The 26,915-nt window shown below is 41.2% G+C and overlaps 1 protein-coding gene across 6 annotated transcripts in view; it reads left to right on the forward strand.

Moving 5' to 3' along the window:
- Positions 1-51: 51 nt before the first annotated feature.
- FAF2 (Fas associated factor family member 2) overlaps positions 52-26,915 on the forward strand; it is a 92,226-nt gene continuing 65,362 nt past the window's right edge. For 2 of the 6 annotated variants that reach the window (XM_036115743.2, XM_036115747.2), the window contains exons 1-2: positions 22,716-22,816; positions 26,610-26,719. In XM_036115743.2, the coding sequence (XP_035971636.1) occupies positions 26,636-26,719 (84 nt within the window). In that variant the 5' untranslated portion in view covers positions 22,716-22,816; positions 26,610-26,635. Of the gene's footprint in view, positions 1,006-9,398; positions 9,543-22,668; positions 22,817-26,609; positions 26,720-26,915 lie in introns of those variants that run through there. The other 4 variants (XM_078066896.1, XM_036115745.2, XM_036115744.2 and 1 more) reach the window with 4 other exon arrangements.

Consider the following 26,915-nt stretch of genomic DNA (forward strand, 5'->3'; position numbering starts at 1 on the left):
CCTCGCAGCGGCCACAGGAGGGCGGCAGCAGGACGGCGGCGCAGCCCCGGGGACCCGGAGGCCGGGGCAGCTCTTTGCCAGGACACCAGGACGAGGCACAGCGCCCGCCGGGTCTAGAGGCAAGCGGACCAGGGCGAAGTGGCCGGGGCACGAACAGTTCAGACCGCCAGAGTTTGTATGAGCCGGCTGGGCCCCTACTGATACGCTGGGCCCCTTAAATGTCCCTTCAGTATTAAATGGCCTGAGAAAGACTTAATTGATCCACCGCGGGCAGGCAGCCCTGGCCGGTGGAGCACCAAGGGGGTGGTCGCTGCGCAGACCTTGCTCCTGAGTCATGCTACAAGTTTCTTTGCCTAAGCTGGGCAAATATTATGAATCTTATCATAGTGAGCCTCCCCCTCTATAAGAGGAGGAGAACTACGTTTGGAGAGGTGACACTGTGTCCCACCGCCGCTTGCCTCCTTCCTGCAAGTCCAGGGCTGTCCCCACTAGGCCTTGTGGCTAAAGTACATTTCTTCTGCATTTCTCTTCATTTAGGGTGGCTTCGGCTCAGACGGCCAGAGTTTGGATGACCTGACTGGGCCTCTACCTTAGAGGCTGGGTCCCTTAAATATTCCTTAAGTATGAAACTGCTGGAGAAATGCAGACCTAATTTATCCAGGCAGCCGGCCACTCCACCCAGCCACCCTCAGTAAACAGTCTCTGCCTCCTCCCTGCCAGCACGCCACCAAGCACCAGGACAACAAAACCTAGTAGTAAAGCTAGCTTGGTCAAGGAGAGATTACAGTCTGTGAGACCAGTAGATGGTAAATGGCCCAGCACAGCATCGTGGGTGAGGTGCTCCAACATTTAAACATTAAACATTTAAACACATTAAAAAACACTCCCTGGGAGACCCAGAGAACCACCATCAGATTTTGACATTGGGATTTTTCTCTTTCTGATTTTGAGACTTGAAGGTCAACTATGAACTGGAAGAGAGAAGGAAAAGATGCGCCCTAAACTGTGAGTAGTGGTTTTCTTAACGGGTGGGGAGTAGAAGCAGAGCTGGGGTGAAGGGGAATTTCCCTTTTGCTCAGTAATACTTCGATGTAGGTCTCAATCTTATGAGAATATAATTGTTTATAAGGACTGCAAAAAGGAAAAACACTTGGGGCACCTGGGGGGCTCAGTCGTTAAGCGTCTGCCTTCGGCTCAGGTCATGATCCCGGGGTCCTGGGATCGAGCCCCGCATTGAGCTCCCTGCTCCGCGGGAAGCCTGATTCTCCCTCTCCCACTCCCCCTGCTTGTGTTCCTTCTCTTGCTGTGTCTCTCTGTGTCAAATAAATAAATAAAATCTTTAAAAAGAAAAACACTTAAGCCCCTGCACAACCTGGTCCAAGCACACTACTCCATGATCATCACATACATCTTGTTCCCCCCAACCACAGGCTCAGGGGCTGGAAAGACCAGAAAGTTTGCTAGTTTAGCAAACCAGCCATAAATGTCAACTCCAGGTTTTGTGGAGACAGAAGGACTATGAACTCTGTGCCCACTGTGACCTCCATAGGTTGTTCTTATCTGATTCCTGGAGACTTCAGTCAGTAGCTCAGGCAACACAACACAGCATATCCACGCGCAAATCCACCGTAGACCCTCTTCCCACTTCCTCCTTCCTTCTGGAGCCCAACTAATTTAGCCAACAGCAGCATTGAACTCCATGCTTCAATTATACAAGCTACCGGTCCAGATTATTCTGCAGCTGTGCTTTACATTGTACATTACCCTCACTTTTCTACATTAATATTAAAAATCATTATTGAAGTTATATTTTGGATCATGTAGCATTTCTATGTGCTGGAGATTCCCAGTACCTTGACACCTCCATCTTTGTAGACCTCTAAAGACAATCCTGGTTTTCTAATTCTCCATTTAATTGTGAAACTCAGTAATGGTCAAAAGACATCAGTAAATAAAGTTGAGTAAAACATATGGGGCAACCTCACAGAATCTGAATTTCAATTTATGAAGTCTAAAGTGGAGAAGTTTTTAAAACTTTTTTAAGGGAATTTTCAAGCATACATAAGAGTAGATCAAGAGTCACATGCTCTGCCAGCTGAGCCAGCCAGGTACTCCTATTTTAATTTTTTGAGGAACTACCATACTGGTTTCCCTAGCGGGTGCACCATTTTACATTCCCATTAATAATTTCTTTTTTGTTTTGTTTTTGATTGGTTGATTTTACTTTCAAGGGTTGGTGGGTTGTTGTTGTTGTTGTTGTTGTTGTTGTTTCACTTTTTTCCCAACTTTTTATTTTGACATAATTTCAGACTTACAGAAAATTGCGAATAATTCCCATCTGCCTCTCATCGAATTCCCCAAAGGATAACATTTTATCACATTGCCTTTATCCTTTTTTCTTCTCTCTTTCTATTTTTCCCATACTGTTGGAGAGTAAATTGCAGACATGATGCCCCTTTATCCCTAAATATTTCACAGTTTTCCCAAAAATAAGGACATTCACTTACATAAGCACTATACAATGATCAAAATCTAGATATTAATATTGATACAAAACCATTATCTAATCGACATAACTTAGATTTCAGCAAATGCCCCAATAGAGGAAGAGAAAATCTTCAGATTACGCATTGCATTATTATCTGTTTGATCTCTTTTAGTCTGGAGCAGGTCCTCTCTTGGTCTTTCATGACCATTGATGTCTCAAAGATTACCAGCCAGTTATTGTGTCCTTCAGCTTGAATTGTCTTATGTTTCCTCATGGTTAGATTCAGCTTAAATACTTTTTGGCAGGATTAGCCAGGATGTGATGCTGACTTCTCAGTGTGTTGTATCGGGAAGCACATCACGTCAATTTGCCCAGTTACTGGTGATGTTAACATTGATCATTTGGTTAAGGTGGTGTCAGGTTTCTCCACAGCAAAATCACTATTTTTCCTTTTATAATTAACAAATATCCTGTGGAGAGGTACATTAAGACTATGTAAATTTTATGTCACTCCTCAGACTTTCACCTATTCATTCATTAGCGCATCTATTGATTTTTGCATGATTCAGGTATTACAATGATAGTTGCCATATGGTAATTTTCTACCATGTCATTCCTTATACATTTATTAGTTGGCTCTCTACTACAAGGAAAACATTTGTTTGTTTCAGTCTCCATGGGTTCACACACTCTTATTTTATCCCATGGGCCGTAATACTTTGCTATCATGATTTCTTTTAGTGTTTAAATTGTCCAAGATCGGGTCAGGAGGGAGCCCCTCCAAGCTGACTCCGGGGTTTTGTTGTTGTTGTTTTTTTTTTAATGTTTTCATCATCTTTGAACACTTTCTTACTTTCTGGCACAACAAAATGTTCCAGGCTTAAGAATAAGCCATTTCTTCAAGGATTCCTGGTACCTCTGAGCGGAAAATGAAGAAACCAGGATCTGGATGCCAGGTGTGATCATTGCTGTGGCTGCAATTTCTTCTCCTCCTCCCCCATCTTCATCTTTACCTTCTTTTTTACACCACAGAATTATTATAACATCAAAAAACTTTCTCCCCCAAATTCCTCAATGTCAGCTGCTTGCTAGCCAGTATTCAAATTTCCCCAATTGCCCCTTAAATATCTTTTTATCATGAATTTGCTCATTTAGGACCCAAACAAGGTCAACACATTGCAAATAGGTATAGCACTATGTACAAATGTGGGGATGGTAATAAAGTTAGTACAATAATGAAATTTTAATTATAATAACATAATATAACGAATGCCATTGTGCCCATCCCCCAGCCTCAATAGTTATCGATATTTGGCCAAACTTATTTCATCCACACCCATTCCACTGTCCTGTGCTTTAATTCTTTTAAAGCATATCTCACATGTTTTATCAATTCATCTATGAGTACTTCTCTAAAAGAGAAGGACTTCTTTTTCTCTCTTTCAATATAACCACAATATAATTATCACTGATCAAAAAATGTTAACAATATCAGTATCAGCAAATATCCAGTCAGTTTTCATAATTGTCATAAATTTTTTTGCAGTTGGCTTGTTAGGATCCAAACAATGTCTCCACATTGCATTTATTTAAGCTTCTTAAGTCTGTTTGAAAAATCAATTTTATGAGATAAAATTTATAATTGATACAGTGCACCCATGTTAAGTGTACAATTCTCTGAGTTTGGACAGGTATGTATACCTATGTAACTACCTGCACACTCCAGATATGAAACATATCCATTACCCTAAAAAGTTCTTTTGTGCCCCTTCTCAGTCAACTCCCCCCGCTAAACACAACCCCTAGCCCCAGGCAACTACTGCTTTCGGTTACCACAGATTACTTTTTGTTAGTTCATCCATGTTGTTGCATGTGTCAATATTTCACTGCTGTGTGGAATTCTGTAGTATGAATATAACATAAATTGTGTATCTTTTCACTTGTCGATGGACATTAGAATTATTTCCAAGTTTTTACTATGATGCCTAAAGCCGCTATGAAAGTTCATATACAATCTTTGTGTGGACATAATTTCAATTCTCTTGCATAAAAATCTAGGAATGGAATTGCCGGTTGTGTGAAAGGGCATGTTTGACTTTAAGAAGAACAGCCAAACTGTTTTCCAAAGTGGTTGTACCATTTTACATTACTGGATTGTTTTCTTATTGGTGAGTTATGAAGCTTGAACAGGTGGACATCATATAGAAAAAAAATGAATCTCAATCCTTATCTTACACCATACACATAAATTATCTTGAAATGGATCATAGACCCAAATATGAAAGCTAAAATTATAAAACTGTAGCTGCATCTCACAAACGTTGATATATTGTATTTTAATTTTAATTTAGTTAAAATAAGTTTTAATTTCCATCATGAGTTTTCCTTTGACTTAGTCATTTAGAAGTGTGTTGTTTAATTTACAAAGACTTGGGAGTTTGACAGTGAATATATTTTACATGATTTCAATAATTTGAAATTTTATGAGGCTTGTTTTATGACCCAGTATAGAGTCTATCATATGCTCTTGAAAAAAATATGTATTCTGCAGTTTTGGGGTGCAGCGTCTTATATTACTTAAGTCAAGGTAGTGGGTTGTGCCCTTTGTCTTCCATATACCTACTGCTTTGCCTTATAGTTGTTTTATTGATTACTGAGACAGAAGTATTCATGGTTTTTGTTTTAAGTTTATTTATTTAAGTAATCTCTACTACACCCAACATGGGGCTTGAACTCAAGACCCTGAGATTGAGAGTCACATGCTCCTCTGAGTGACTGAGCCAGCCAGGCGCCCCCAAGAGAGACGTATTCAAATCTCCACCTGTAATTGTGGATTTGTCTTTTCCTCCTTTCAGTTCTATCAGTTTTTGCTTCTCAGTATTTTGAGACTCTGTTATTAGGTACACATACATTTTGGACTGTAAGATCTCCTGATGAGTTTAATCCTTTACCGTGATGATAAGATCTTTTTTATCCTTGGTAATACTCCTTATTCCAAAATCTATTTGGTCTAATATTAATATAGCCATTCCAGCCTTTTTATGATTAGCATTTGCATGATATCTTTCCCCATGCATTAAATGTGTCTTTGCATTTAGAGTGATTTTTCCTCTCCGGTGTGCTAAAGCCTCTCCCAAGTGTGTTTTGGTGCTCTGCTCTAGATCTGGTTCAGTTTTTCCTAATTTATCCTCACCCCTCCTGGGAAGCAGTGGCCACTAGCAGTTGTTTGGGCACCCTGGAGAGGAAAGGAGGAAGGTCAAGACCTGTGAGTTGGTGCAAACTCAGAGCATCCGCTGAGACGAGGCAGAGGTGGATGGATTAGGTGAATGTAGATGCACTGGTTTGAATGGCTTAGCTATCTGGCAAAGGCACACCTTGGAGTCCACAATCTCGTACGCACAGAGGCGTGCCTAACAATTGGAAAGTAAGCCTGACCCTAAATCGGGAAATAAAGGCTGTGTCCAGTACTCAGGGGCACTCAGCCAACTTGGCTGGCAAGCTACAAGATAGTAGTTTGCCTCGTGGGATAAACCCTTAGCAGAAATATGGGTTGATGTCTTCTGACTTGGATCTTGGAATTAAGTTTTGAAATAGGGCACCCTCACTCTTTTCTTTTCCAATTATATACTTAGTGCCCTGTAAATTAGGCCCATGCTGCCAGGCGGAAAAAAAGCAAAGTTCTCAAATTATGGCAGGAACATGGGCAAATGTGGGTAATGTGTTGATGTGGGTTCCCCCCCCCCATTATTATTCTGTAAATTTAGACTTCTATATAAAACAAAGGAAACGTTTATATAAAATGTCACTCACGGGGCAGCTGGCTGGCTCTGTTGGTGGAGCATGTGACTCTTGATCTCGGGGTTGTGAGTTCAAGCCCGAGATTACTTAAAAATAAAATCTTTTTGGGGTGCCTGGGTAGCTCAGTCGTTAAGCATCTGCCTTCGGCTCAGGTCATGATCCCAGGATCTTGGGATCGAGCCGCACATCGGGCTCTCTGCTCAGCGGGAAGCCTGCTTCTCCCTCTCCCACTCCCCCTGCTTGTGTTCTTTCTCTCTGTCAAATAAATATATAAAATCTTTAAAAATAAATAAATAAAAATAAAATAAAATCTTTTTAAAAAAAATTGTCAGTCAACATTAATAAGGCTCAAAAATCAATCCCCCACCCAAAAAATACCAAACCCATAAACTGGAAAAAAAATTTTTTTAAAGATTTTATTTATTCATTTGAGAGAGAGAGAGAGAGAGAGCACAAGCAGGGGAAGAAGCAGAGGGAGAGGGAGAAGCAGGCTCCCCACTGAGCCGGGAGCCCAATGTGGGGCTCAATCCCAGGACCTAGAGATCATGACCTGAGCAGAAGGCAAGATGCCCAAACATCTGAGCCAACCAGGCGCCCCTAAACTGGAAAATTTTTTAAAAAATAAAATAAAGTTATTTTCTTCTTGAAAGCCTGTAGTTGAGGCTTGCTTTATTTATCAAGTCTGACATTCTCTGCCTTTTAACTGAAGTATTTAAACATTTACATTTCATATAATTATCAATCTCACTAGGTTTAAATCTACTCCCTTGCTATTGGTTTTCTCTCTTTCCTCCTGCTTTTTGTTCTTTGTTTCCTTTTTATTGCCTGAATATTTTTTAGGGTTCAATTTTACCTTCACTATTGGCTTATTAACTATGCTTCTTTGTGTATTTTTTGTTGCTGTTGTTGCTTGCTCATTTGTCTATGATTGCTCTAGGTTTTATGACACAGATCTTTAACTTATCAGAATTTATCTTTAAATAATGTAATATATTTCATTTATAAAAACTTGACAACAAATGGAAGTGTAATTTCATTTCTTCCCTCCCATTTTTTGTGCAATTGTTATTCTACATCTTAACTCTACGTATAGTTTAAACCATACAATATATTATTGACATTTTTATTTAAATAGCTTATCTTTTTTTCTAATTTTTTTTAAAGATTTTATTTATCTGACAGAGAGAGAGACAGCAAGAGAGGGAACACAAGCAGGGGGAGTGGGAGAGGGAGAAGCAAGCTCTCCGCTGAGCAGGGAGCCCAATGTGGGGCTCAATCCCAGGACCCTGGGATCATGACCTGAGCAGAAGGCAGACGCTTAACGACTGAACCACCCAGGCATCCCTCTAATTTTTTGTTGTGTTAAATACACATAACAAAATTTAGCATCTTAACCATTTTTAAGTGTGTGTCTCAGCGCATTAAGCACACTCATATTGTTGTGCAACCATCAGCACAATTCGTCTCTAGAACTCTTTTTCATTTTATAAAATTGAAACTCTATACTCATTAAACAATAATTCCCCATTCTCCCCTTCCCCCAAGTCTTGGCAACCCCCATTCTACTGTCTGTATGATTTTGAATACTGTAAGTATTTTGTGTAAGTGGAATCATAAAGTATCTTCTTATGACTGGCTTATTTCATATAGCATAGTGCCCTAAAAATTCATTCATATTGTATATACGTTGGAATTTCCTCCCTTTTTAAAGCTGAATAGTATTCCATTGTATGTATATACCACATTTTGCTTATCCATTTATCTGTTGATAGGCACTTGAGTTGTTTCCACTTCTTGGCTATTGTGAATAATGTTGCTATGCATATGGGTGTGCAAATATCTCTTCAAGACTCTGCTTTCAATTCTTTTGAGTATATACCCAGAAGTGGAATTGCTGTATCATCTGCAGTTCCTCAGCATGCAGTTCCACAGCAGCTATACCATTTTCCATTCCCATCAACAGTGTACAAGGGTTCCGATTTCTCCATGTCCCTGACAGTGTGTTTTGTTTTGTTTTTATAGTAGCCATCATAATGGGTGTGAAGGGGTATCTTATTATGCCTTGATTTGCATTTCTCTAATGTTTGGTGTCTTATGTGCTTATTAGCTATTTGTATATCTTCTTTGGAGAAATGTCTATTCAAGTTCTTTGATCATTTTTGAATTGGGTTTTTTTTATTTTTGTTGTTGCATTTTAGTTCTTTCTGTATTCTGGATATTAATCAGATATATGATTTGCAAATATTTTCTCCCATTCTGTGGGTTGCCTTTTTACTCTGTTGACAGTGTCTTTTGATGCACAAATTTTTAAAATTTTCATGAAGTCCAATTTGTCTGCCTTTTTTGTTCTTGCTTGTGCCTTTGGTGTCATATCCAAGAAACCATTGCCAAATCCAATGTCAGGAAGCTTTTATGCTATATTTTCCTCTAAGAGTTTTGTTGTTTTAGGTCTTAAATTGGATCCATTTTGAGTTAATTTTTGCATACGGTGTTAGGTAAGGGTCACACTTTATTCTTTTGCATGGGAATGTCCAGTTTTCCCAGGACCATTTGTCGAAAGACTGTTTTTTCCCTACGGAATGGTCTTGGAACCCTTGTCAAAAATCATTTGAATATATATGCAGAAGTTTTATTTCTGGGTTATCTATTCTATTCCATTTGTCTGTATGTCTGTATATATTATGCTGGTATCACTCTATTTTAATTATTGTAATTTTGCTGTGAGTTTTGAAATCAGGAGGTATGAGTCCTCCAGTTTTTAAAGATTGTTTTGGCTGTATTAGATCCCTTGAGAGTCCATATCAATTTTGGAAATTTTTTTCTTGCCATGGTTCTTTTTTATTTCTGCCAAAAATACCATCAGGATTTTGATATGTATTGAATTTACATTGAACCTGTAGATCGCTTTGGGTGGTATTGACATCTTAACACTATTAAGTTTCCAATCTGTGAACACTGGATGTCTTTCCATTTATGTAGGACTTCTTTAATTTCTTCCATCAGTGTTTTGTATTTTTCATTGTACAAGTCTTTCTCTTCCTTGGTTAAGGTAATTCCCAAGTATTTTATTCTCTCTCTTTCTCTCTCTCTCTTTTTTTTTTTTTTTTGGCAGGGGGAGAAGAGACAGAGGGAGAGAGAATCTTAAACAGGCTCCATGCCCAGTGCAGAGCCCAACGCAGGGCTCAATCTCACAACTCTGAGATCACGACCTGAGCTGAAATCAAGAGTCAGATGTTTAACTGACTGAGCCACCCAGGTACCCCTTTTATTCTCTTTGATGTTAATATAAATGGAACTGTTTTCTTAATTTCCTTTTCAGATTGTTCATGGTTAGTATAAAGAGATACAAATGAAACTAGTGTGTTGACTTTGTATCCTTCTACCTTTTGAATTCATTTATTAGTTGTAACAGTGTGTGTGTGTGTGTGTGTGCGCGCGCGCACGTGCGTGTGTGTGTGTGTGTGTGTGATCTTTAGGTTTTCTATATATAAGATCACATCATCACAAGCAGATTGTTATTTAGCCAAAGATTCATGGGGACCTTCCATGCATATTCCTGAATACTTGCTTTGCCTAGCTCCCTCTTTCCAGTACCCTGCCCTGTAAACCCTAGGTACTTCAACCTTCCCAAACTCTTATCTCTATCTCCTTGACTCTTGAGACCATTGGGCTCTCTTTAAGTTCCCCTTTCTTACTCAACAGTTTAGAAATTCCTTCAGGGAGAAAGCCTGAAAAATCACAGGGCTCATCTTGTCTGTTTCTCTTCTTGCAGGGATCACAGTTCTGTGCCATCTCTTGTTGATATCTTAAAAATAATTCTAGCACATATTTTGTCCAGTTTTTCAGTTGTTTACAGTGGGAGGGTATTTTGAACCCTGTTATTCCTTCATGGTCAGTATAGAAAAGTAGGTATCTCCTCTTAAGTCTGAAAAAAAAAACAAAACAAAACAACCCAAATGTGTCTGTAAAGGATTAACACCATTGCTTATGAAAAGCAGAGTTAATTCTCCTTAGAGGATGTGTGAGAGTTAATGGAGTTGCTGAAACTAGACAGAGACATTTTTTGAACAAAATTTTATTCTCCAAAAGAGTTGGAGGAGAACTTTCTGGTTGACAATGAAACACACATCCCCCAAAATGGGGGAGACAGCATTCTGAAGTCCTGGCATTTTTGGTGCATTCTGGCTGGTTCTAGATGGGGCACGGGATCCCAGGGGGGCAGGGAAGGAGGATTCCTCCACCATAGTTGTCGATCTTGGAATTTCACAATTTTCCTGTGACATCCTTCTTTGTTTCTGAACTGCCTGTTTCTGCCCAGGAAATTCAGGCCCTCACAGGCCACATGAAGGCTGCAGGGACATCCAACTAAAGGATCTGCCTGTGCTGGGACTCTCTCCTTATGCCTGAGCACTAAGTTGACATTTTCTTTTCTTTTCTTTTTTAAAGATTATTTATTTACTTATTTGAGAGAGAAAGAGAGCAGGAGCAGGGAGCAGAGGGAGAGAGAGAAGCAGGCTCCCCACTGAGCAGGGAGCCCCATGCAGGGCTCGATCCCAGGGTTCTGGAATCATGACCTGAGCTGAAGGCAGACGCTTAATGGACTGAGCCACCCAGGCACCCTGATGTTTTCTTCTCTAAGATCTGCAACTGTCTTTCTTGTTCTCCCAACTTTCAGCTTCTTTACTGCCCCAAAATATAGTCCCCCCACTTAAACCAAGTTTGATTTCTGCTTTCTCCCCCCACCTCTCCCCACCTCCTAGGGACCATATGGCAATATCTAGAGACTTTTCTTATTGTCACAACTTGCAGAGTGCCACTAACATCATGAGTAGAGGCCATGGGTGCTGCTAGACACCTTACACTACATGGAACAGCCCCTCACACAAAAAAAGAATTACCCAACTTAAAATGTCAGTAATACCCAAGTTGAAACCCTGATTTAGAGACTTGATCGGATTCCACATGATTTTTTTTTTTTTTTGCAAGACTATTTCATATATAGTGTTGGGAAATCCAACTGCATCATGTCATGTCTAATTATCTCAGTGACATTAAGATTGATCAGCAGATTTAGGTGTTGTCAGCCGATCCATCGATAATAAAGTTCCAGATCAGCTTTTCAACTCAGGTTTTAGCAGCCTTTGTGATCTTCATCTAAATCAATTACTTTATTTGAGGTTTAAATATTGGGGTGATCCTATTTTTGTCAGTATCTCTGTATTAGCTAGAAATTTTTTTATTAAGTTTCAATTTTAATTCCAGGGTAGTTCACATACAGAGTTATATTAGTTTCAGGCATACAAGAGAGTGATTTAATAATTCCATACATCACCCGGTGCTCATTGTAACAAGTGCACTCCTTAATCCCCATCACCTATTTCACCCATCCCCCTACCTACCTCCGCTCTGGTAACCATTGGTTTGTTCTCAATAATTAAGAGTCTATTTCTTGGTTTCTCTCTCTCTCTTTTTTTCCTTTGCTCATTTGTTTTGTTTCTTAAATTCCACATATGAGTGAAATCATGTGGTATCTTTCTTTCTCTGACTGACTTGTTTTGCTTAGCATTTTACTCTCTAGCTCCATCTATGTCATTGCAAATGGCAATATTTCATTCTTTTTTATGGCTGAGTAATATTCCATTATATATATATATATATATATATATATATATATATATATATATATACACCACATCTTCTTTATCCATTCATCTGTCGATGGACACTTGGACTGCTCCCATAATTTGGGTATTGTAAATAATGCTGCTATAAACGTAGGGGTGCATGTATCCATTTGAATTAGTGTTTTCGTATTTTTTAAAAAGATTTATTTATTGGGACGCCTGGGTGGCTCAGTTGGTTAAGCGTCTGCCTTCAGCTCAGGGCATGATCCCAGGGTCCTGGGATTGAGCCCTGCATTGGGCTCCCTGCTCAGCGGGGAGTCTGCTTCTTCCTCTGCCCCTCCCCCTGCTCGTGTTCTCTCTCTCTCTCTCTCTCTCTCTCTCAAATAAATAAATAATCTTTTAAAAAGTAAAGATTTATTTATTTATTTTAGAGGGAGGGAGAGAGAGAAAGTATAGTGGTGAGGGACAGAGGGAGAGGAAGAGTGAAACTCCAAGCCCACTCTGTGCTGAGTGTGGAGCCCCATGTGGGGCTCAATCTCAAGACTCTGAGATCACAACCTAAGCTGAAACCAAGAGTTGGTTGCCCAACAAACTGTGCTACCTAGGCCCCCTGTGTTTTTGTATTTTTTGGGTAGATATCCAGTAGTGTAATTACTGGATTGTAGGGTAGTCGCATTTTTAACTTTTTGAGGAAACTGCATACTGTTTTCCACAGTGGCTGTACCAGGTTGCATTCCCACCAACAGTGCAAGAGGGTTCTTTTTTCTCCACATCCTTGCCAACACTTGTTGTTTCTTGTGTTTTTTATTTTATTCATTCTGACAGATGTGAGATGATATATCATTGACATTAGCTAGAAAGTTTTGAAGAACTTTCACTCATTATCAATTTGGTTACCCAGAGGTAGAGTTCATAGAAGATGAATAAATGCTTGATTACTTCTCTTAATTTGCTAGCTTTCAGAAAACAATGAATTAATACGCTGACAATCTTCAAAAGTGATTAATGAGCTATTTGTTTTTGGGTTGTTGCTGGGTTTTTGTTTGTTTGTTTGTTTGATATTATAATGAACTCCTGTACATATTTGATGTGTTTCAATTCATTGTAGGCATTATACTTTTTAAGTACCTTTATTTAGGTATAATTGACATGCAATAAACTTCACATATGTAAAGTTGCCAATCTGATAAATTTTTTTTTAATTTTTTTTTATTGTTATGTTAATCCCCATACATTACATCATTAGTTTTAGATATAGTGTTCCATGATTCATTGTTTGTGCATAACACCCAGTGCTCCATGCAGAACGTGCCCTCCTCAATACCCATCACCAGGCTAACCCATCCTCCCAACCCCCTCCCCTCTAGAACCCTCAGTTTGTTTTTCAGAGTCCATTGTCTCTCATGGTTCTTCTCCCCCTCCGATTTCCCCCCCTTCATTCTTCCCCTCCTGCTACATTCTTCTTCTTCTTTTTTTCTTTCTTAACATATATTGCATTATTTGTTTCAGAGGTACAGATCTGAGATTCAACAGTCTTGCACAATTCACAGCGCTTACCAGAACACATACCCTCCCCAGTGTCCATCACCCAGTCACCCCATCCCTCCCACCCCACCCCCCACTCCAGCAACCCTCAGTTTGTTTCCTGAGATTAAGAATTCCTCATATCAGTGAGGTCATATGATACATGTCTTTCTCTGTTTGACTTATTTCGCTCAGCATAATACCCTCCAGTTCCATCCACGTCGTTGCAAATGGCAAGATCTTATTCCTTTTGCCAATCTGATAAATTTTGACATATGTGTAACTTAGGAAACCCTCACCACAATAAAGATAATAAACATATCCAATACCTTGACTTTTTGATGCTTAAATTTTCCCATCTTTGGCCCCTTGTTAACAATCTGATAACTTCTTTGATTTTTGGTACTCAAGGTGTTCCTGGCTCATCCTGTACATTTCCTGTCCCAGACCTGAATCAGTCATTTCTTCAAAGAGTTTTACAACCTTTTAGTGGGAAATGATATTTGGAAACTATTGTCAGGGCCCCTCAGTAGTTAAGTATTTCTTATAGGCCTCTTTGGTCAACAGAACTAGGAAATACATTTTTTTTTTTTTTGAAAGAGAAAAATGCATTGTGTTCTTACTATTTCTTTAAAAAAAAAGATTGTAGTTTTAAGTAATCTCTATACGCAACATGGGGCTCAAACTCACAACCCTGAGATCAAGAGTTGCATGTTCTACCGACTAAACCAGCCAGGTGCCCCAACTAATATTTCTAATTCAAATTTAATATTACAATGTTTTCACTTAATCTCTTTGATTTTATTTTTTTCTTATTTATTTATTTGAGAGAGGAAGAGAGTAAGAGAGAGAGAGAGAGAGAATGCACACGAGCCAGGGGAGGGGCAGAGAAGCAGACTCCCCGCTGAGCAGGAAGCCTGACATGGGACTCGATCCCAGGACCCTGGGATCATGACCTGAGCCAAAGGCAGACAGACGCTTAACTGACTGAGCCACCCAGGCACACTTAATCTCTTTGTTTTTAGGTGTATTTTCCCTTTCACTGAAAAATCTTGGTTCTAATGCATAACATACTCTTTTAAAATATATTTACATGTATATATAGTTTTAAAATAACCATATCAATATTATTACTGACACTAGATTACTGAGTATCATTTAAGATTTCTTCACTATTCTTTCTGTTCTTAGAATACAGCCTACAGGGAATATACAGGCAAATTACGTGTTTTAAATTCACCTGAAATTGTTATTTTTCTCTGTAGTCGAGCCACTAACTTCACATACAGTGTCACAGCCCGGGTCCCATGGATAACATAGCCTGAATAAAAAGCTTACTTGTTTAAACTTTCCTGGGGAGTGCAATCCCAGGGAATCAGGCGTGACAGAAGCGGGGAGTAGGGCAGGGAAAGACGGAGGGCACATACAAGGGGCTGACTACTGCTTCATAGCAAGTGTATTGCTCCACCCCAGAGAGACCATTGAATGATTGCATCTCAAGAGAGCTCATCATGGGGCAGTCATGGGCTTTTATTTGGTGGATCCCATTTCTTATCTGTCTGGGTCTTGCTCCCTGGGGACATTAATTCCCCTGTGTTTCTGAGTTATGCATGTATGGGCATTGTGCTGGCCTGTAGGGTCTTGTGCTTCAGGAACAATAGGCAGGCGTAGGAGGCAGGAGGCTTGTGGTACATGCGTGAGGTGAGCTGCTGTTGGATTGTGTCTGGGTAAGTTGGTCACCAGGGTGGTGGCCAGACAGAATCTACGTAGAGTTGGTCATCATAGAAGTGGCTGAGGTGAAGCAAGTGGCCAAGAACCCTGGAGACAGTTGGGAGTGCAAAGATCTGAGGTCAAATCTAAGAGGTGGTAGATACAGTCACCCTCCTTGTACTGCTCATTGCTGCTCCTTTCCCTCATTATGTCCAGTCCCATGCTACAATATAGATTCTCTGCCATTGTGGGGACAAAATGCCTTCACTCCTTCCAAGAGGGACTGTGCAAGTCCAATCACTTACAGAAGTCCCTTTAATGTAGTAACCAGCCACGGTCTCTGTAAAGACATGAAGCAAGTGAGTTAGGGAAATAAACTACAGTTCTCTGAAGCTACAGCTGTTCCCAAGGCTGTAAGTGATGATCATAGTATCTCTTTCCTCCATTACTCATTCTAGATTCCTTCACTCTTGTCTTAATACTTCAGTTGGCCTGATTGCTTTCCAGTGTATTAACCCAGACTTTCATTTCTGAAGGGTCTGAGCCTTTAGCTGCCTTTCCCTTGTCAAATCATAGTTGTTACAATTGCTTATTTTCTGTTATCACTGGGTATGGGAGTACCCAGAGATGTTCCAGTGAATCCCTTGGACTCCAGACATATTCCTCCTGATTCCATTGTGCGTACCAGGAACACTGGCCCCTCATTGTCATCAGGGGCATTCGCTGGCCAGTATGATAGCTCCACCATCTCCAGGTTCACAGGCATAAGGACCCTGAGGTGTCCAAATGGTAATCGTAGCACCCAGTTCAGTGGAACCCACACTCTGTCCCCTGAGAAACATGCTCCTCCTCTCTGAATCAGACAGAGCCTAAGATTGTGGGGACAATTTAAATGCATCTGGGTTATTTAAACCATCTGTAAATAGGTCTCCTGCTTTTCTTCCCTTTTCCATTCTGCCAACTGAGGTGTTGTTTGAACTTGTTCACAGTTCACAAATCATGTAATTTTTTTTTATGGGCATGGGGGTTTAAAAAGGGCAATAACATCTCTCTGTTTTAAAGGTCACCTGTTATCAGCACTCTTTTCCCCCATCACCCAAAATTGATGTTGTCCTTCTTTTATCTTTTGATTTGAGATGCTCTAATTAAAGACCATCCCTCTATATCTCACAGACAGTTGCTTAATTTTCCCATTTAGTCCCCATGGCTTTAGTCCCATAAGAGGCCCCCCTCCCCCATCACAGCCATGAGGCCCTGCTCTAAGGATTTAGCCTGTGCCAAATATTTACAGACCTTGTACTCCATACCCAGTGCAGTTCTCAGCACTAAGGATGCAGTGGTGGCTCAAGCCAACTGGGCCTCTGTTACCCTCATAGAATGCAGAGCTGGGAAATAGAAAATAAACAGGTAAACAAGATAATAGCATCTAGTGATAAGTGCTTTGGAGAAAACATAATATATTTAGGTCTTCATTGAGGATACAGCACACATGTGCTGAGATCTGAATGTCAAAAGGAGCCAGCCATGTGAGGACTCAAGGAGAGTGTTCCAGGCAGCAGGCCCTGCAAATGCAAAATCCCTGAGGTATAAATGAGAATAAGAGGTGGAAGTTTGAAAGTAATGAGCTCCCAGTAATGAGGTCAGAGAACCACTAGGGGCCAGATCACATAGGGCCTTGTAGGCCACATTAAGGAGCTTGATTCCATTCCAAGGACAATGGGAAGCCAATAGGGGTTTTGAGTCGGGAAATGATAGGATCTGATTTACTTTTGTAAAAAGAGTCTCGGGGCACCTGGGTGACCCAGTTGGCTGAATGTCCAACTCTTGATCTCAGTTCAGGTCTTGATTTCATCATCGTGAATTCAAGCCACATTGGGCTTCATGCTGGGCATGGAGCCTACTTGAAAAGAAAAGAAAAGAACACCTGGGTGGCTCAGTTGGTTGGGCAACTTCCTTCGGGTAGGGTCATGGTCTCAGGGTCCTGGGATAGAGTCCCGTGTCGGGCTCCTTGCTTGGCGGGGAGTCTACTTTTCCCTCTCCCTCTGCCACTCCCCCTCGCTTGTGTGCTCTCACTTTTAATCTCTCTCCCTCAAATAAATGAAATCTTTTTAAAAATTATAAAAAAAAAGAAAAGGAAAGAAAAGAAAAGAAAAAAGAAAAAGATTCTCTGGCAGCTGTGATGAGACTGAGAGAGGGGTAAAATCAAGGAGACAAGTTGGTTAATAGGTAACTACAGTGATCCAGGTGAGAGACGAGATAGGGAGCTAATAGGGCCTATGTTACTGATACAGTCTGCTACCAACTACATACTTTTGGGTCTCTATCACTTCCTGCCTGGTACTGCAGTTAACTTCCTGCTAGACTAGGAGATTCCTAATGCCAGGTCATCCTGAAAACTAAGTAATCGTAAGACAGTAACAAATGTGTGTTGAATCAATCTACAGTAGTAATTTCTGCAAAGGACTTTAGCATTGACAAAGCCTTTCTTTTTCTTTTTTTTTTAAGGTTTGTTTATTTTACAGAGAGAGAGAGAGAGAGTACACATGCATGTGCAAGCAGGAGAAAGGCAGAGGGAGAGGGAGAGAAGCAGACTCCCCACTGAGTGCAGGGCTCCACATGGGGCTCTATCTCATGGCCCTGAGATCATGACCCTGAGACCATGACCTGAGCCAAAATCAAGAGTCCTCCTGAGCCACCCAGATGCTTGACAAAGCCTTTTCTTAATCCATTATTTCATTTCATTCTTTTCTCAAGTCTGCAAAGTAACTATGATTAGACCATGGACTTTACATGTCCTCTTTGATTTAATACTTGCCATGACCTTGTGAGGTAGGGACTATTTGTTTAGAGCTGAGAGATGAACAAACTGCCGCAGTCACACAATTAATGGTGGCATCAGTTTGTACTCAGGCTTCCCTGGAGAGCATGAGATGGATGTACTTGTGACTTTTGTAAGGCAAAACTTTGCCTCCAAGCCTAATTTGTTTCATCAGTCCAAATACCCCTAGCAGAAGCCTGAGGATCTGTAATACACTATGTGGTGCAGGTATTACCTTTCTCATTAATTTGATGGCGCAGGAGGCCAAACAAACAAAAAACTGTTGCTGGCATCTCAATGGTCTGCTTTACTCAGCAATCAAGATGCTGTGTCCCCAACTGATAGAAAATATCTTAGGTTCCAGCCACTCTGAAATTGAGGGCTTGTTCTAGGATTTCCATGACTCGGCAGGACAGAATTTGTCCTTTATCAGGAACAAAATGGTAAGGCATCAACAAAACTCTACTAGTAGGATTAGAGAAACAAATGTATTCATTAGATTCTCTAAAATAGCTCTCAGTCACAAATCCTAGTGTATGGCATAAAACTAGGACTCAAAAACCTACCACACACACACACACACACACACACACACACACACACTTGATCCTCCCAGAGAGTGATGAAATTCATTTAATTGACCATTAAACTGTGTGTAGCATGTGGTCCAATCTGGCTCAGCATAAGCACTCAATAAATATTTGTTGAGTGAATTCCTAAAATCTATACATTAGTATAATTAATAAATCTATTAAAAGATCTTTATTTTTTTAAGATTTTATTTATTCATTTGACAGAGAAAGAGAGCACAAGCAGGGCGAGCGGCAGGGAGAGGGAGAAGCAGACTCCTTGCTGAGCAAGGAGCCCAATGCGGAACTCGATCCCAGGACCCTGGGATCATGACCCAAGCCGAAGGCACATGTTTAGCCAACTGAGCCACCCAGGCATCCCTAAAAAGATCTTTAGAATGTTTTAGAACTTCACTATCCAATACAGTAGTCACTATCCACATGTGGCAATTGAATACTTGAAAAGTGACTAGTCCAAATAGAGATATGGGATAAGTACAAAATTCACAGTGGATTTTAAAGACTTAATTAATACAAAAAAAGAGAGAGTATTTTGGTTATATTGTGTTAAATAAAATATGTTACTAAACATAATTTCACCTGTGTTAAATGTGGCTACTAGAGTATTTAAAATTACACATGTGGCTCACATTATATTTTGATTGGACAGCACTGCTCTAAAAGGCAGAATAAACTTCACGGGGAAAAATTGTTCTTAAAGGAGAGGGCAAGCCATTAATCAATTACACTTTCCATACTTTTCACCTTGAATTTATCGAGAAATCATAGGTTTCTTCAAAGGCCAGCTTCTCCCATGGCAAACAAAGGGCATCAGGATTCTATCAAGTCAGAGGGGCAGACTGGCAGCTCATAGGCTAGAATGTGGCTTGCAATTATGGTTGACAGAGTAATTTTCTTAAAAACTGAATAAGTTATCACTATTTTATTTTATTTTTTATTTTTTTAAAGATTTTGTTTATTTATTTGACAGAGAGACACAGTGAGAGAGGGAACACAAGCAGGGGGAGTAGGAGAGGGAGAAACAGGCTTCCCACCGAACAGGGAACCCGTTGCGGGGCTCGATCCCTGGACCCTGGGATCATGACCTGAGCCGAAGGCAGACGTCCAACGACTGAGCCACCCAGGCGCCCCAGTTATCCCCATTTTAAAATGAGGAGATTTCATATGCAGCTCCAAATTTGTAGGTGCCCCCTTTTTTTTTTAATTTAAATTTTAGGTAGTTAACATAGAGTGCAATATTGATTTCTGGAGTAGAATTCAGTGATTCATCACTTACATACGACACCCAGTGCTCTTCACAACAAGTGCCCTCCTTAATAACCATCACCCATCTAGCCCATCCCCCACCCACATCCCTCCATCAACCCTCAGTTTGTTCTCTATCGTTAAGTCTCTTATGGCGGGATGCCTGGGTGGTTCAGCTGGTTAAGTGTCTGCCTTCGGCTCAGGTCATGATCCCAGGGTCCTGGGATGGAGTCCTGCATGGGGCTCCTTGCTCAGCGAGGAGCCTGCTTCTCCCTCTGCTTCTCCTCCTGCTTGTGCTCTCTCTCTCTCCGACAAATAAATAAACCCTTTAAAAAAAAAGAGTCTCTTATGGTTTGTTTCTCTCTCTCCTTTTGTTCTTTCCCCCTTCCCATATGTTCCTTTGTTTTCTTTCTTAAATTCCACATATGAGTGAGATCATATGGTATTTGTCATTCTGATTTATATCACTTAGCATAATACATTCTAGCTCCATCCACATCATTGCAAATGTCAAGATTTCATTTTTTTTTATGGCTGAGTGATATTCCACTGTGTGTGCACCTGTGTATGTGTGTATATATATATCTCACATCTTCTTTATTCGTCAGTCGATGGACATTTGTAGGTTAAGTGTCCAACTCTTGGTTTTAGCTCAGGTCATGATCTCGGGGTCATGAGATGGAGCTCCACTCAGTGCAGAGTTTCTCTCTCCCTCTCCCTCTGCCCCTCTCCACAGCACATGTTCTCTCTCTCTCAAATAAATAAATAAATCTTTTAAAAAAATTTTTAAAAAATAAAAATGAGAAGTTCTAGGGGCCTGGTTGTCTCCGTCAGTAGAGCATGTGACTCTTGATCTCAGGGTCATGAGCTCAAGCCCCAAGTTGGGTGAAGAGCTTACTTAAAAAAATAAAATAAAATAAAGGTATTACCTATAAAAAGCAATGGGAAGTTCTAGCAATACTGGTCTTACATGGAAGCCATCAGCTACAGCTAAAAAGCAGAAACTACCTTTGGACAGAGAATGGACTCTCCTGTTTGCCATACTGTATTCTCTACACTGAGGCAAATTCTTACTGGCAGAGTTAAAAAAAAAAAGTATAATATTTCTTGTAACCATGTCTTAATTCAAAGAAAACAGAAAAGTAGACTAAGAGGGTATATATTTCTTTGAGGAAGTGAAGAACATTCCATGGTGTCTAATACAACTACAAAGTTTGTCTGTTGAAGGAATATATCTTAAATCAGAATTATGCAATAACTCCAGAGGGTGTATGATTTTGCAATCTCTCATCTAGTTTGGCTGGATCCGACATTATCCAAGATGTTGAATAGTACCAGGTCTCCTTTGGGGTTTGAGTTGATGTAAAGTCACATCTGTTTGCTTCCAGATTTACATTAAAGATCTAAGAAAAATTCCAAGGTATTGTTATGCAGTTTGTGCAGACCTGATTAAGACCTACAGGATACAGGCCTGAAAGTAGTGCCCTTCCATCCCTTAATGTAGTCCTCACAGAACTTCAGCTTTCAAAGCACCTCCTGTCCTGTCTTGCCTGATGAACCCTGTGGGTAGGGGTGGAATTCCACAGGTGGGGGAAGCAGAGTGACTTCCTAGGTACATAGGTAGTCTGTGAAAAGCATACACTAGACCCAGACCCCTCTGTCTTCTCGAGGCCTTCTGGAGGGTGATGATGGGAGAAAAAAAGTGAAATTGAGAGAGAACTAAACAGAGGTGGCAGTTTGAAGAGACAAAGAAAGTGCAAAGGAAGTCAGACAGTGAAGGGTGGAAATAAGGCAGTGGAAAGGGTGAGGGCCTGCCTCCAAGGAGAATGAGCTGAGGCAGGGTGTCAGTGGCCTTGGGGGAACCTCATTCCACCAATGGCAAAATGGAGCCCAGAGAGGAAGTGGTTTGTCCAAGGATGTCCAGCACTTTGCCAGGTGGGCACTAGACCCTGAACCCAAGTACCCCAATCCCAGTCCAGGATCTTCCTTCAGTCTATCACAGGGAGGACGGGCCAATGGGCCTGAGGCAGGTAGGAGCAGGATTGCTACCTGGGTGGATGGAAAGCTCTGCCCAAGGCTGGTAGCGCCATTAACCGTCAAAGGCTCAAGTAGCCAAGTCCAAACAATCCTAGCAAGCGACTTTGAAGCCCCGATTTTCACGTGGCTGAGGCCTTTCACAACTTCTAGCTCAAGACAGCATGAGAAATACCCGACAGCTATTCAGGGACTTTCGGAATCTCCTGAGAGATGATCAGGCGCTTTTGCAAACGTCATGGAAGGAATCAAACATCAAACAGCCGATATTTTGGAAGGGCCACAATCTCCCAAGAAATATTCTGGAATATTGGGGCGCTTGGGTGGCTCAGTCGGTTAAGCGTCTGCCTCTGGCTGCGGTCGTGATCCCAGTGATCCCAGGTTCCTGGGATGGAGTCCCCTATCGGGCTCCCTGCTCAGCAAGGGGTCTGCTTTCCCTGTCCCTCTGCCCCTCCCCCTGCTTGTGCTCCCTCTCTCTCTCTCAAATAAATAAATAAAATCTTAAAAAAAAAAAAAAGAAATATTCTGGAATATTGGAGACTATGGGAAAATGGTTAGGAAGCAGGCGAAATCTGCCAATTGGCATTCGGAAATTTCCGGAGCTTCTCGAGGAGCACTCGGGAGCTCTTGCCTCTGCGATCTACTGGGAGTCTAGGGTCTCTACAGATCCCTTCTTCGCCTAAATCCTTAAAGGCGACTGATACCATAGTCCCTCGGCAATTTCCGGAAGTGTTCGGGATTGGCCCGAGCGTGGCGCCCTCTGACGGCGGGAACTGTCACCACCAGCACCCCTCCGGGCTGCGCCAGCACGCGCAGACGCAGTTGCGCGCCGGCGGCCGTTCAGACCGGATGTGGTTGCTGCTGAGGTCACTTCCGGCGGGTGACGGTGAGGACGGGTCAGAAGCGTAGAGGCGGCGGCAAAATGGCGGCGCCTGAGGAGCGGGATCTAACCCAGGAGCAGACAGAGAAGCTGCTGCAATTTCAGGTAGCAGCGAGTACTCGGTGCAGCAAATGCCGCCACGGGCTGGGGAGTGGGCCCTCGGAGGAGCCCAGAACCCTTCTCAGATTGGGCCCGAGATTCTTCTCAGACCACGGCGGCCCCCTCCCCCCCAAACGCCAACTGCCCTGCTACTCCCAGCTCCCGAGCCTCTGTCAGGTCCCCCGCCTTCCAGCCAGGGTTGCGGCCCTCTCCTCTCCTCTCAGCGGGTCAGCTTCCCTGGTTTCCCTCAGCCGCACCCGTCCTCAGCCATTCTTCCCAGACTGGTTACCCGTTGGACCCTTTCCGCCCTTCGACTCTAGATTTACCGAGATGCTTAATCCCCACCGCGGAGCTGGCCTAGTTTCGGGTCTCTGGAAAACCTACCAGCATCCCATGCTGTTTCTACAAATATTTATTGAAGGCCTCTTGGGTGCCTGGTCCTGTATTGGGCGCTCTGGTGGGGGAGGGGGCAGAGCTGGCCCCCACCCTAAAGGTGTGGGAGGACACCACATAAGGAAACAATGCAACAGTTGTGTCATCAGTGGCTTCTGACGGGGTTTTTTTTTACCCTGGGCTTATTCCTGGACTCACGTTCTTGACAGTGCTTGAGGTGGGTGGTAACTTGCAGAAATCTGCTTCCTTTTAGTGGTTGTGTTAAGAACTTTTGGCACTAAGCACTTATTTCTGAGTTGGAGAGTGATTGGAGGAGACCACTAGGGTGGGTAACCTTGACTCTTTATTACCCTAATGGGTACCAGTTTCCTTATTTCTAAAATACTTCTCTTAAAAAATGTCTGTCCCTTAAGGATATTGTGGAGATCAAATGAGTTTATGGACGTATGAAGGGCTTGTAAACTGAAATGTTTATTCCCAAGCGCTATCGCTACTATTAATCATGATTTCATTTAGGATAGAATTAAAGTTAGTGGTACACTTATTTCCTAATATAAAATGTGCTAAACATTCATTAATTCAGCATTATTTACCAAGAACTTTAGTGTTCGGGCACTGCTAGTTCAAATGCCATTTATTGAGTACTTACCATGTTATAAGTACTTTGTAAACACATAGCAGACATGATCTCATTTAATGTAACAACCCTATGAGACTCATGCTGTTACAATCCCTATTTTACAGATGAGGAATGTGAGGCTTAAGAAGTAACATACTTAGGTTACACAGCCAGTTAAGTGGTGATACCGGATTTAAAGCCAGATCCATCTTTCCAGAACCTTTCCTGAGCTCTTGACTTGTGTGCTATACCACCTGTGTAAATATCAGTATACAGCTGAGAGTGGAATGCAAATGTGATACTCTTTTTTTTTTTTTTTAACAAGTTACCACTTTTCTGTACTTTCCTTGATTAGATTTCACTATAATCTGAGGTGGGGTTTTCTTTAAATTGAGCAGTGGGTTGGAAGTGTATAAATGGAAAAATACTATTATAGAAATAGTTGACATTTGATTGGAGTTTGGAGTAAAGAAATTGAGGACACAGCAAATTAGGATCAGAGTGAATAAACAGCAGACAACCAGCCTCCTCTTCCTGGTAGACCACTTATTTCAGAGTTTTGTTTAATTTGGCAGACCATTTTACCCCTTACAGCTCTTTAGGGGTAAGCTCCCAGGATAAGTGTTATGAGGTGATGTGAGTTATATGTCATGATGTACTTAGTTTGATACTGGGAAGACATGAATATGTGGTGATATTTCTGAGGTAAAGTACATGGGTACCTCCATTTTGTCTTCATGGACATTAATATCAGTAAGAGGTGAGTGGTAGGTTAAGATTGTATTAAGATTGCTTTGTGAGGGGTGCCTGGCTGACTGAGTCAGTAGAGCATGTGACTCCTGATCTTAGGGTTGTGAGTTCAAGCCCCACGTTGAGCATAGAACTTAAAAAAAATCCTAAAAAATCAGATTGCTTTAGGAAATTGGATTTACCAAGGCAAATGCATTTTCCATTTATGTGTTCCTTAAGTAGTTGCTGGATCAGGTTCATCATTCAGTTGCCATTGAACATTCTTTGAAACTTACTAGGTGTCAAGCATTATACCAAGTATTTAATGTACCTTAACTCTTCTAAACCTCTTAATAACATTGTAAGGAATTAACTCATTCATTTTGTTAATGAAGAAACAGGTTCTGAGAGGTCAAATCACTCACACAAGTAGTTAAGTGGCAGAGATTTAGAAATCCATACCCATAACCATCTTAGCTATAACCTATTGGAGAAGCAAGATACATACATACATAAATGAGTATCCTGCGATATATTAGTGTTCATAGTGTAATATGGTATAAACAAAGTGCTGTGGGAATTTAGGGAAGGATAGGAGTATCCACAGAGGTGGGAAGAGAAGGATGACTTAGGGGTTAACCATTCATTAAGTATCTACTATGCCTTAGGCATGGTGCTAGATAGGTAGTTTATAACTATCATGCTTAATTCTCACAGAAGCCTTGTAAAGTGCCATAGATGATAATAGCCGCTCCTAAGTGAGGAAACAGATTTATTGAAGTATTTGCTTAAGTTCATTAAGTTACTAAATAGTGAGGATGGAATTGGAATTAGAAACCTAGTGGATCTGGATCAGGCTTTAAGGCTGGGCTCTTTCCACTGTACTTTGCTAGTTTTGAAGGAGGAATAGAATTTCAACAGGTGGTAGGCAGAAGGATGCTGAAAGCTGAGGAAATGGCTTGAGCAATGTATGAAGATGGAAGAGTGTGGAGTGTTTGTTGTGATGGATTTAGAGAATTTAGAGAAGTGGTAAATAGGATTGGATAGGTAAATTAGAGCCAGATTTTAGAGGCCTTTCAAAGCTGTGCAGAATGGTTTAAATTTTAATCTGTACTCGTAGGGAGCTATCAAAGGTTTTTTTCCACTAGAGAGTAGCATAACACTAGGTTTCAGGTTTGCTTCACTAACAGTATGGAGCATGTGCTTGCAATATCCATAGGAGTCAGGACAGAACTGGGTGGTACTGCTAGGAACTAGTTCTCCATATGTTGCTTCATTTGATACATTGAAATTAGCAAAAGTAAAATATTTTAGAAATCTTAGGTTTCCTCTATTTCACTTTTATTGTGACATGTGATTTGATTGGAACTCCCTAGAGTATATTTATCATGCTTCTCAGTCCATTTGATGTTTTCTAAGACTTTTCTAGTTATCCTTTTCTCCTGTTTATTTTGGAACCAATTGAGTATGAATAGTGAATGCGCAATTTGTTTTAAGCTGTTTCAAATGGAAGAGAATAGGTCTTAAGAAGAGTTAATGCAGAGATGCCTGGGTGACTCAGTTAAGTGTCTGCCTTCGGCTCAGGTCATGATCCCAGGGTCCTGAGATCGAGTGCCGCTTTGGGCTCCTTGCTCAGTGAGGAGCCTGCTTCTCCTTCTGCCTGATGCTCCCCCTGCTTGTACGTGCTCTCTCTCTCTCTCTCTCTCTCTCTCACAAATAAATAAATAAAATCTTTAGGGAAAAAGAAGAGTTAATGCAGGGGAGTGTCTAGGTGGCTCAGTCGGTTAAGTGTCTGCCTTCGGCTCAGGTCATGGTCCTGGGGTCCTGGGATCAAGCCCCACGTCAGGCTCCCTGCTCAGCAGGGAGTCTGCTTCTCTCTCTCTCCCTCGGCCCCTCTCGTGGCTCTCTCTCTTGGTCTCTCTCAAGTAAATAAATAAAATCTTAAAAAAAAAAAAAAAAAAGAATGCAGGTATGGGTAAGGTTACTTTTACTGAAGTCCATTTTCCCAAATTTCCAAATATAACAGACTCCCCTAGTGCCTTGGTTTACTGCTTCTAGGTTGCTGTTTGAACCCCTGGAGAAAGATGACATGGACAGAGAAGGGACTAAAGGAGCTATATGCATGGCCAGTGGAGGAAGAAATGATCCCTTTCTACTTTTGTACAGATGTAAGAAATTTCTTTCCTTTTAAATGAATATTAGGGTGTGTGATCTTTGTTCTTTTAAATTATAGAAAGTTAAGCCTGAACTCTGGGCTGTAGAATCAGGTTTATAATGCACTTTGAAAATCTCTCTTTTTGGCTTCATCTGACTCTTTATTACCTAAAAGAAAAAGAATAACACGATGGTCTTTGTTCACGTATT

This window comes from Halichoerus grypus, chromosome 2 (assembly GCF_964656455.1).
Source record: "Halichoerus grypus chromosome 2, mHalGry1.hap1.1, whole genome shotgun sequence".
Taxonomy (NCBI): domain Eukaryota; kingdom Metazoa; phylum Chordata; class Mammalia; order Carnivora; family Phocidae; genus Halichoerus; species Halichoerus grypus.